Here is a 12969-nt window from a genome sequence, read left to right on the forward strand (position 1 = left end):
CTGGGACTACAGGCATGAGCCACCACACCCAGCTAATTTTGTATTTTTGGTAGAGACGGGGTTTCTCCATGTTGGTCAGGCTGGTCTTGAACTCCCGGCCTCAGGTGATCTGCCCGCCTCCGCCTCCCAAAGTGCTGGGATTACAGGCATAAGCCCCCGTGCCCAGCTATTATGGTAACTTTTAAAAGAAGGAAGGGAAAGTAATGTGGTATAATAGCTATCAGTATTATTTTTATTGTAGTTTGGCTATGTACCAGATACTATTCTAAGCAATTTATACATATTATTCAGTTTAATCCTCACCATAACTTTATGAATTAATATTCCCACCTTACGGATAAAAGAGAGACAATGAAGTTAAATAACTTGCCCAAATTACAAACACAACTACCACAGTATATCTAAGATAGAGTAAAAGTATGGGCTTTGGGATTGCCAGGACCTTTGAGGACATCCCTGTACTTGGATTTACTCTAGGTAAAATAAGAATACCTCTGCCTCCTATTATTTATAGTAATTATAATGAAAATCAAATGAAATAATGTGAAGGCATGTATCAATTTACAAGGTATAATAGAAACATACTGAAAATTTTTTTACTAACAAGGAAAAAAGCTGGCAATAGACAAACTGCGGTAAGGTAACCAATTTTAGGCAACAATTTCTTTCACAAAGCAGATTCAGTAGGGTGTCAGAGAAAGAGTCAAAGAAAGGAAAAAAATGACTCAGTAGGTACAGAAAACAATAAAGTCAAGGCAGAATATATAAATCTACCTAGAAGGGAAACTCAAGACAGAGGCCTTAAAATATACTGCTAACAAAAAAAATGGAAGATACTTCTGATACAGGCACTTGAATAGTAATGTCTTTACTATTTGAAAAGGTATAGGTAACAACTGAGAAGCATGTAATTATTTTTCCGTGTATTGTGCAAATTTTCAACAGATCTACAAGTAAGCTCTCTATCAAACACATGAAGCCAAGTTCTAGAACACATAAACAAGTTCTAGAACAACATAAATTCACTGTTCCCTTTTTCTTTGCTAATATTACAGTATTAGTTACTATGGAAAGAAAGACTATATACCTATATCTAATATTTAATATTTGTAAAAACACACCTAATACTAGTTATTTATCCCATTTCCATACTTCAAGACTTGAAAGTGTTTACAAACTATAATACAGTTAAAGACAGACTTAAGGCTGGGTGCGGTGGCTCATGCCTATAATCTCAGCACTCTGAGAGGCTGAGGCAGGCGGATCACTTGCAGTCAGGAGTTCGAGACCAGCCTGACCAACATGGTGAAATCCCATCTCTACTAAAAATACAAAAAGTTAGCTGGGCGTGGTGCCGGGTACCTGTAATCCCAGTTACCAGAGAGGCTGAGGCAGGAGAATTGCTTGAACCTGGGAGGTAGAGGTTGCAGTGAGCCAAGATCGGGCCATTGCACCCCAGCCTGGGCGACAGAGCGAGACTCCAGCTCAGAAAAAACAAAAAAAGACTTAAAAGCAAAGACATACTTGATATAGGTGACAGGCTAGCTAATGCACTACAGCAAGAATTTTTTTTTTTCCAGAGACCTGTGTCACACCAGATAAGAGTGCAATAGCACGTGATCATGGCCCACTGCAGCCTCAAACTCCTGGGCTCAAGTAATCTTCTCGTCTCAGCCTTCCAAGTAGCTAGGACTACAGGCCAACTACCACATCCAGCTATAGCAATTATAGAATTTAAGGCAGATTTAAAAAATTTTTGTGGACTTCCAGTACGGTGTTTAGCTACTAAAAGTATCAGAGATTCCTGTGATCCCTATCCATCTAAGCCAAGTATAGAACAACTTTAAATTGGCGTCACACTCACTCATAGATCCCTTATGTGGCAGCATCAGGTATCTTCAAAAATAATTAGAAGACAAAACTGTTCAAAGTGGATATAATAAAGCTCATTCACTAAAATACATGAACTTTGCTTATAGACATATTTCTATACTAAAATTTAACCAACTTATCTAGTCTCAGCCCAGAAAAGCTTAATACGGGAACAGCGAGACAGAGACATTACTAGTGGCACAGAGAATGACAGCATGAAGAGTAAAAAGGAATGCAGATTATATTAGCTGGAAGTGTGGCACAGGCCTGCAGTCTTAGCTACTTGGGAGGCTGAGACAGGAGAATCACTTGAGCCTAGGAATTCAAGGTTGCAGTGAGCTATGATTGTACCACTGCACTCCAGCCTGGGTGACAGAGACCCTGTCTCTAAAAACAAAGACAAAAAGAAAGGAGGGAGAAAGGGAAGAAGGAATGAAAATAATAAAACTGACCTGGAACCAGAATGAAAGAACCAACATCCTTGCATTTCAAGACCCAAATATACCTTTGTAGGTTAAATGACCCTAAGTCATTAAGAAAAAGTTAAATTAAGCTTAATATAATTGAGTAGTCCTCAAAGTGTGATCCCTTTTTAGCAGTATTATCAGCATCATCCCAGGTCCTTCTCCAGTCCTACTAAAGGATAAACTCCAGAGGTAGGTCCCACCTGTTTTATCAAGCCCTCTGAAGTGATTCTAATATTGGAAATCAGATACATTTCAGGAAATTAAGATACATTTTAGAGAAGCCCCTCCAAAACAGATGAATAAAATTGTACATTCTTGAAAGGCTTAATCTTCAGTTATCTAGAAAAAATATACATGTGGAGCACTAGTCAGATAATATTTAAGATTATAATGAAAATATTCTAAAGTGAATCAAACAAATCTTACAGACCATTTTAGACTGTGCTAAATACAGAGTTCATAAAACTGTTTTCCTAGTGTTTCCCAAACTTTAGCCATGATTTTCACCTGTACTGTTTTCCTCTGAATCCACTCACTTGGATTTAAAGTTTTTCTTTAAATCGACTCACTTTTCTTAAAATTTAGCTTTTTCCTACACACACACACACACACGCACACTTATAAAATCACAGATTTGACGCTGTGCTAGTATCCACTTGTTCTTTTCTCAGCCCATTCTTGATAGGCTGTTTCTATGGACTGCACTACCAACTGGTTTCTGGTAAGACTGCCCCATGAAAGATATTAGACAACACTAGATGTTAGAGAATGGGAGTAAAAGGAGGTCTTTCTTCTGTGCTCCTCCCTGCTTAAATCTTGTTCCATCTCCAAAACTACCATTCCAGCACCCCTCCACTCCAGTTACAGCATTTCTTCCCTTTATTCCTCCAGTCCTAAAGAAGGTAGTAGCATTCTGCTGTTGGTCTCTGGGTATCCTGCTATCCTGTATTTATTCCATTAACCACCAGCGTATCTCTAAGTAGACCCTTCTTAAAGATATTTCCTTTGAGGCCAGGCACAATGGCTCATGCCTGTAATTCCAGCACTTTGGGAGGCCGAGGTGGGCAGATCACTCGAGGTCAGGAGATGAGACTAGCCTGGCCAACATGGTGAAACCCCGGTTCTACTAAAAATACAAAAATTAGCCAGGTGTGGTGGCACACTCCTGTAATCCCAGCCACTAGGAAGGCTGAGGCAGAAAAATCGCTTGAACCCGGGAGGCAGAGGTTGCAGTGAGCTGAGATCGTGCCACTGCACTCCAGCCCGTAATCCCAGCACTCCCAAATTGCGCGACCACCGCGCCCGGCCTAATACTTCTCCAGTAGAAATCTGCATGGCCTCTTTACTTTTTCAGGTCTTTGCTTATATAATGGGATACTCATCTCATTTTGCTTCCCAGCCTTACTTTTTATTAAAAATTTTCTTCTGTATTTTTTCAAAATTGGGTATCCCATTCCACCAACTTTATTGATAGCACTGAATCACCATATTACATGTTTACGTGTTACATATTTTGTTTACTTGTTTGCTTGTCTCCCTCACTTAGAATATAAACTCCACAAGGGCAGGAACTTGTTCACTGCTGTATCCTGTGTATTTAATGCTTGACATGTGGTATGTGATCAATAAGTACTGACTGAATGAGAAGAGTAATGTTTGCCTTTACTTCCATGAGTTAGTATAGATTCTAAAATATTCACCAGGATAAAGACCCTTTTCTGGTCCATTTATGTACTGTTTTACAGAGATGAAGGTTGGGAAAAAGAAATAAAGGATAGGAGCTGCGCGCGGTGGCTCACGCCTATAATCCCAGCATTTTGGGAGGCCGAAGCGGGCGGATCACCTGAGGTCAAGAGTTCAAGACCAGCCTGGCCAACATGGTGAAACCCTGTCTCTACAAAAATACAAAATTTAGCTGGGCGTGATGGTGGTGCCTGTAATCCCAGCTACTCGGGAGGCTGAGGGGGAAGAATCGCTTGAACCTGGGAGGCGGAGGTTGCAGTATGCCAAGATCATGCCATTGCACTCCAGCCTGGGCGACAGAGCGAGGCTCCATCTCACCAAAAAAAAAAAGAAAAAAGAGAAATAAAGGATGGGGCTGGGGCCACAGTGGCTCACTAATGTAATCCCAGCACTTTGGGAGGCTGAAGTGGGAGAATCATGAGGCCAGAAGTTCAAGACCAGCCTGGCCAACATAGTGAAACCCCGTCCCTACTAAAAATACAAAAAAACATTAACCAGGCATGGTGGCGGGCACCTGTAGACCCAGCTACTTAGAAGGCTGAGGCAGGAGAATCGCTTGAACCCGGGAGGCAGAGGTTGCAGTGAGCCGAGTTCACGCCACTGCACTCCAGCCTGAGCAACAAAGCAAGACTCTGTCTCAAGGGAAAAAAAAAAAAAAGAGAGAGAGAAGTTTTATGGACTGAACAAACAAAAAGGTGCTAAGACCCAAATACAGGCGTGTCCTCGGAACATGCAATTCAAGCTTCTGGTAACCTTATCAATAAATGCAAAATCTAATGAAACTTAAAATAGCTTTAAATCTTGCAAAATTCCCTTTAAATTGTGTGCATACTCATGTGTGACAATCTGTGTAATCTTCAGTTTTGTAGTTTATATATCTAGTCACTTATAAAAGGACTAAACCAGTGGTTTTCAAAGTGTAGTTCTCAGATCAGCAGCATTGGTGTAGCCTATGAGCTGGTTAGAAAGGCAAATTTATTTTAATAAGCTCTTGCAGTTGATTCTTCTGCAAATTAATGTTTGAGAACCACTGTACTAAAACCATCAAAAACTCAGTGACCTGTTATTCTAATTAAGGCCTTGGTAAACATAACCACCATTATAAGCTTAACTACAACAGAATCTTACCTAAAAGGCCACCCTATTTTAATGATTATCTTATTGTCTACCAAACACATATTTATAAACATCTTTTAAATATCAACTCTGAAAAATCAATGAGAGGTTAACATAAAAGCTTACCTGCGAGTTGATTTTATTTCCACTGTTAAAGATTTACACAGAATCTGTGTTTATGATACACAGCCAACTACCAGACATTACAAATTTTTTTAAAACTGCTAGGAAAAAGAAATCTTATGCACAGTATAGGAAAGGAAACTATCAAGAGTTAAGGGGGTCCAGGCGTGGTGGCTCACGCCTGTAATCCCAGCACTTTGGGAAGCCAAGGTGGGCGGATCATGAGGTCAGGAGATCGAGACCATCCTAGCTAACATAGTGAAACCCCATCTCTACTAAAAACATAAAAAATTATCTGGCCATGGTGGTGGGCGCCTGTAGTCCCAGCTACTCGCGAGGCTGAGGCAGGACAATGGCGTGAACCGAGGAGGTGGAGCTTGCAGAGAGCTGAGATTGTGCCACTGCACTCCAGCCTGGGCAACAGAGACGCCATCTCAAAAAAAAAACCAAAAACAAAACAAAAAAAAATTAAGATTTAAAAACAAAATAGTAAAACCAAAAAAATCCAAGGGAGAAACTGAAGTACGCCAAGTAAGGGTCCACAGTAAGACGTACTCACTCAAGTCTCACTCTACCACATCAACGTCCTGTCTTCTTTCAGAGGCTCCAGCAGTAAGCCTAACTGCTTGATGTAAGTTTTCCTGCAGAAAACTTTCTCTGACCTTCCAAATCTTGGGACAGCCACTCCCTTATATGTACCAGTGGTGCCCTGTAATTCCTACATGAGAGCAGTTTGCCAAAGAGGATGGTGATTACAGTCTGTCCATGGACTCCACTATAGCATCATTTCTGTGGGAGCAGGCACCAGGTCGACACAGTGAATAGAATCACTGGTGCATGGGTTTAATTTCTCTACAGCTGCACTGCTCAACCAACACCTTATTACCATATGTGAGTATTCTGGGGCAAGCTACTTTGGAGGCACAGGTGTGAGAATCACTTAAGCCTAGGAGTTCAAATCCAGCCTGGGACTGAAGGTCTGTTTTTTTTCTTTTCTTTTTTTTTTTTTTTTTGAGATGGAGTCTTGCTCTGTCACCCAGGCTGGAGAGAAAAGGCGCGATCTTGGCTCACTCTAACCTCTGCCTCTTGGGTTCATGCAATTCTCTTGCCTCAGCCTCCTGAGTAGCTGGGATTACAGGCGCCTGCCACCACACTTGGCTAATTTTTGTATTTTTAGTAGAGACAGAGTTTCACCATGTTGGCCAGGCTGGTCTCGAACTCCTTACCTCAGGCGATCCACCCGCCTCGGCCTCCCAAAGTGCTGGGATTACAGGCGTGAGCCACTGCACCCGGTCAAAAGTACATTTTCTGAGGTAAGTTTCTTAAAAGAGCACTAACAATTCTAGAATTCAAAGGTAAGAAATACATTTACTTGGTGTAACAGTTTTATATGTGGCAATTATCTTTTTTGTTGCCACATTAATATCCTTTCCCTCAAAACACAACTTGTGAAGCTATCTAAAAAAGAGAAACTGAAGCATCCTCTGGAAGTATAAATACCACAAAGTCAATTAAAGAAAGAGAAACATAACAGTAGCTAAGGAAGCAAAATTAATGAAGGACTTAGAAAAATCAACAAAAAATGGCATTAAAATCTTAAAAAAAGGCCAGGCGCGGTGGCTTACGCCTGGATTCCCAGCACTTTGGGAGGCCGAGGCCGGTGGATCATGAGGTCAGGAGATCGAGACCATCCTGGCTAACATGGTGAAACTCCGTCTCTACTATAAACACACACAAAAAATTAGCCAGGCGTGGTGGCAGGCACCAGCTACTTGGGAGGCTGAGGCAGGAGAATGGTGTGAACCCGGGAGGCGGAGGTTGCAGTGAGCCAAGATCGTGCCACTGCACTTCAGCCTGGGCCACAAAGTGAGACTCCGTCTCAAAATAAAAAATCAATCAATCAATCAATAAATCTTAAAAAACGGCCAGGTGCGGTAGCTTACATCTGTAACCCCAGCACTTTAGGAAGCCAAGGCGGGCAGATCACTTGAAGTCAGGAGTTTGAGACCAGCCTGACCAACATGGTAAAATACCATTTCTACTAAAACTACAAAAATCAGCTAGGTGGGTGGTGTGGGCCTGTAATCCCAGCTACTCAGGAAGCTGAGGCAGGAGAATTGCTTGAACCTGGGAGACACAGGTTACAGTGAGCCAAGATTGCGCCACTGCCCTCCAGCCTGGGCTACAGAGCAAGACTCTGTCTCAAAATAAAATAAAATAAAATAAAATCTTAAAAAATACTCTCTGTGGCCCTAAAGCAAAGTCTACACTTCATAAATAATAAACTTAAGTTCAAGGATTAAAGGAGTGAATTTCAGAATGTGAACTGGCTAAATCCACTGGGTATTCTCTCTCCAAGCAAGAATGATTCTTCATTTGGCAAAACATGTCAAAAATGCCATTGAGATTTAAACTAACTAAAAATCCAATCTGGGGATTAGAATTCAATACTACATACACATCAAGAACATTCAACGTATAAGGAACTATGAATACATTAGCTTTTCAAATTGTATTTAACCTGAGTTGAAGGATTAATGAGCTGGGCGCAGTGGCTCATGCCTGTAATCCCAGCACTTTGGGAGGCTGAGGCGGACAGACCACCTGAGGTCAGGAGTTCAAGACAAGTCTGGCCAACATGGCGAAACCCTGTCTCCACTAAAAAATACAAAAATTAGCCAGGCATGGTGGTGGGCACCTGTAATCCCAGCTACTTGAGAGACTGAGGGAGGGAGAATTGCTTGAACCCAGGAGGCAGAGAATGCAGTGAGCCAAGATCACATCACTGGACTCCAGCCTGGGCATCTGAGCAAGACTCTATCTCAAAAAAAAAAAAAAAAAAGAAAAAGAAAGAAAGAAAGGGATTAACGAAAGGCAGCTGGGGTGGGGGAAGGCTACTCTACAACACTAACTCAGAACTCATTTGTAATTAAGGACATTCTTATAAACCTTTTCACATGAATAACCAGGGGTATCTTTTCAATATGGCCAACTCCTTGTCATTCCTATATATCTTTCCTTCTTCATATACAAAGCTCTTTTCTTCCTATTAGTTTTCTTGACTTCAGGTCTGTTCAACTCCCTTTTCTTCACATTATCCATAGCAGTATTTAGATTATAAAATCTCCTTTCTCAAATAATTTCACTGGATCTTTAACTATAAATATCAAATACAGTCCATCATCAGTTTTAGGGTTCTGGAATATTATTCTCCCAGGGACTAGGTTTTTAATTCTTTAGCTAGAAAAATATTTTAAATGGCTAGAGGACTAGGACTAATTGGATAGGGTAAACTTCGCTGCTGAATGGCATAGGCTTACAAAATACAACCAATAATGTCTTAGATTTGGATGTTAAATTCAGATTATTGAAACTAGATTCAGGTCCAGGCACAGTGGCTCACGCCTATAATCTCAGCGCTTTGGAGGCCGAGACGGGGGGGACTGCTTCAATCCAGGAGTTGGAGACCAGCCTGGGGAACATGGCGAAACTCTGTCTCTACCGAAAAAATACAAAAATTAGCTGAGAGCCTGAGGCAGGAGAATCACTTGAACCCTGGGGGCGGAGGGTGCAGTGAGCCAAGATCGCGCCATTGCACTCCAGCTTGGGCAATAGAGTGAGACTGTCTTAAAAAAAAAAAAAAAAAAAGAAAACTCTCAATAAAAGTTCACAGTAGGTAAACTCACTAAAAGTTACCTACAAGATACTATCACACTTTTTCTCATGTAACATGTTTGAAAATTGGGAGTAAGAGTTTATTTCTTAAATCACACTATGAAAAAGATAAGCAAAATCAAGCAAACTGAAATATCTATAGTTAGAAAAGGCATCCTATCATCCCGTTTCTGACAGCAAATTGTATGTGACAGCAAGACTTGAAACCAGGCTTCCCAACACAGAAGAATCTTCTAAAAATATATTGCAACCATGAAGACAAGCTAAAGAGCTACAAATAATTTTTTTCTTTTTTTTTAAATACAAGATAGCAGGGCTAGGCGCGGTGGCTCACGCCTGTAATCCCAGCACCTTGGGAGGCCACAGTGGGCGGATCACGAGGTCAGGAGATCGAGACCATCCTGACTAACATGGTGAAACCCCATCTCTACTAAAAATACAAAATATTAGCTGGGCGTGGTGGTGGGCGCCTGTAGTCCCAGCTACTTGGGAAGCTGAGGCAGGAGAATGGCATGAACCCAGGAGGCAGAGCTTACAGTGAGCAGAGATCATGCCACTGCACTCCAGCATGGGGGATGGAGAGAGACTCTGTCTAAAAAAAAAAAGAGAGAAAATACAAGATAGCCAGCACTGTGGCTCATGCCTGTAATCCCAACACTTTCGGAGGCGGAGGTTGCAATGAGCTGAGATTGCACCACTGCACTTCAGCCTGGGTGACAGGACGAGACTCCATCTCAAGAAAAGAAAAAAATACAAGATAATTACAATCTTTGCAATAATACTCTGTGCCTAATGAAAATGATTTTGGCCGGGCGAGGTGGCTCACGCCTGTAATTCCAGCACTTTGGGAAGCCGAGAAGGACCGATCACTTGAGGTCAGAAGTTTGAGACCACCACACCAACACGGTGAAACCCCATGTCTACTATAACTACAAAAACAGCCAGCCGTGGTGGCACACGTCTGTAATCCCAGCTACTCAGGAGGCTGAAGCAGGAGAATCCCTTGAGCCTGGGAGGCGGAGACTGCAGTGAGCCAAGATCACACCACGGCACTCCAGCCTGGGTGAGAGAGCTAGATTCTGTCTCAAAAAGAAAAAGAAAAGAAAACAGTTTTAACTGGTGACATCAGACCACAGTTTTTGTTTTACTTCAAACTAAGATACCTGCCTTGTCAGAGATTTCCCAGAAAATGGATACAGCAAGTGGGCTTTTTTGTCACTTACTAGAAAAATTAAGTAATTAATATAATACCACATGAAACCTCTCATCACAAGCAAAAGACCTACTTTGTATTAAACTATTTAATATATGCAAGTATTGAATTTAGTCACCTAAAGGAAAAAAAACTCTGATAAGAAGCAGGAAAATTCAGAGACAATGTGAAGACCCTAAATCAGGAGACTAATTTGAATAAATAAAACTCTGGCCTCCCACAAAAAAAAAAAAAAGACCCTAAATCAAACAGTTCTATTTAATTTCAAATCTCAATTGCATATATATAGTAAGGAGTCAATTTTAAGCAACTCCTTACTTATATACATATGCCAGGTCCTGTTCTAAAAGCTCCACTTGTCCCATTTAACCTCCACAACAATTTTCACTTTACAGATGAATAAATTAATTCGTCCACGTCCAGGTAGAACAGGGATCCAAACTCAGGCTGACTCCATTACACTACAATTTTTTCCTAACAACTATCAACTATCCAATCCTATCAATGTTTCCACTTCTATTCCCACTGATTAAGCATCTAGGATAAAGCAAATAAGGACAAAATAAAAGTCAAAAACTTGGTGACTTCTGGAATGATTTAAATATTCAACCTCTAAATATCCTTCCTTTTCAAATCTGAGGACACTCCAGCTATCAGACACCAGGCAGGACATACTTATTTGGGATGAAGTATCACAAAGAAGCTACCAAAACAAAAACTATACTATCATATAAACCATGGTATAGCAAACCATGATCTGTGGGCTGGGCCAAATTCAGACCTTGGCCTTTTTCATACAAGCTAAGAATGGTTTTTACATTTCCTAAAGGATTGTTAAAAACAAAACAAAGGACAATTTACCACAGCAGAGCCTAAATCTTTACTATCTGTGTCCCTTTCAGAAAAAGTTTACTGAACCCTGATCTAAGCTACTGATAAAGAGGTTTCCTTCCCCTTTTTAAAAACAGCTAAGCAGTGGCTCATGCCTGTAATCCCAGCACTGTGGGAGGCCAAGGCAGATGGATCACTTGAGGTCACGAGTTCAAGACCAGGCTGACCAACATGGAGAAACTCTATTTCTACTAAAAATACAAAATTAGGCGGGCGTGGTGGTGCATGCCTATAATTCCAGCTACTCAGGAGGCTGAAGTAGGAGAGTTGCTTGAACCCAGGAGGCGGAGGTTGCAGTGAGCTGAGATGGTGCCATTGCACTCCAGCGTGGGCAACAAAAGCGAAACACTGTCTCAAAGAAAAAAATAAAAACAAAACAAAATGCGCCGGGCACAGCGGCTCATGCTTGTAATCCCAGCACTTTGAGAGGCAGAGGAGGCCAGATCACATGGTCAGGAGTTCAAGACCAGCCTGGCCAACTTGGTGAAACCCAGCCTCTATTAAAAATACAAAAAATTAGGCTGGGCACGGTGGCTCATGCCTGTAATCCCAGCACTTTGGGAGGCCAAGGTAGGTGGATCAGGAGGTCAGGAGTTCAAGACCAGCCTGGCCAAGATGGTGAAACCCTGTCTCTACTAAAAATACAAAAATTAGCCAGGCATGGTGGCCTGCGCCTGTAATCCCAGCTACTCAAGAGCTGAGGCAGGAGAATTGTTTGAACCCGAGAGGCAGAGGTTGCAGTGAGTCAAGATTGCGCCACTGCACTCCAGCCTGGGTGACAGAGCAAGACTCCATCTGGGCCGGGGGGGGGGGGGGTTCTAAATGCAGGAACTGACTTGTAAGACAAACCATATCGAGTAGGATTAAAGGTGGAGTCCCTTAGCTCTAAACCAGAAGATAAATGTCTGAAGCACACTCCTCACACACCCCCACCCCACCCCCTCTCCCGGTCAAAAAGGGCAAAAATAAGTGGTTTCCTCTCACCAGGAGGTGGCAGTAGGTTCTGCCAGAAGCAAGGTTCTGGTTTGCCCATGGGCTCAAGTTTTTTGTAGCGGCTATTAAGAAAAGCAAGCAGCTTAACCTCTCCAAAGAGCTGACTTTCTGTGCCTGAGGATCTGAACAAAAAGGAAATGGGAAAGGAAGACAGGAACTAACTACATTCTCTTCAGTGACCTATTCACTCCCAGCTAGAAAAATGACACCATTTCTGGCCAGGCAAGGTAGCTCACGCCTGTAATCCTAGCACTTTGGGAGGCCAAGGTGGGAGGATCACCTCAGGTCGGGAGTTTGAGACCAGCCTGACCAACATGGAGAAACCCCCATCTGTACAAAAAACATAAAATTAGCCATGTGTGGTGGCGCATGCCTGTAATGCCAGCTACTCGGGAGGCTGAGGCAGGAAAACAGCTTGAACCCGGGAGGCAGAGGTTGCACTGAGCCGAGATTGCGCCATTGCACTCCAGCCCAGGCAACAAATGCAAAACTCCATCTCGAAAAAAGAGAAAAGAAAAGAAAAATGACACCATTTCCTAAATGCATCTGGGCAAAAAGGTAAAGGGGTAGGGGAGAAGGCAAGTGAGAATGATCAGCGTGCATTTTTCAGGGATGTTCTTCATATTTGCTTCTACAATTCATAAGAGTTATTACCCTTATTACCCTTCAGTTATTTGAGCAAGACAATGAATTTGTCTGCACAACTTCATGCAAGATGACATTTTAAAGATCAGAAGTTGGGCCGAGCACAGTGGCTCATGCCTGTAATACCAGCACTTTTGGGAGGCTGAGGTGGGCGGATCACCTGAGGTCAGGAGTTTGAGACCAGCCTGACCAACATGGCGAAAACCGGTCTCTAAAAATACAAAAATTAGC

At 42.1% G+C, this 12969-nt stretch overlaps 1 protein-coding gene across 1 annotated transcript in view; it reads right to left on the minus strand.

Moving 5' to 3' along the window:
• NUP153 (nucleoporin 153kDa) overlaps positions 1-12969 on the minus strand; it is a 95152-nt gene that overhangs the window by 78490 nt on the left and 3693 nt on the right. Inside the window, exon 2 of the mRNA XM_011962916.1 lies at positions 12085-12207. Coding sequence (XP_011818306.1) covers positions 12085-12207 — 123 coding nt within the window. The remainder of the gene's footprint in view (positions 1-12084; positions 12208-12969) is intronic.

This window comes from Colobus angolensis, unplaced genomic scaffold (genome assembly GCF_000951035.1).
Source record: "Colobus angolensis palliatus isolate OR3802 unplaced genomic scaffold, Cang.pa_1.0 Scaffold6, whole genome shotgun sequence".
Classification (NCBI taxonomy): domain Eukaryota; kingdom Metazoa; phylum Chordata; class Mammalia; order Primates; family Cercopithecidae; genus Colobus; species Colobus angolensis.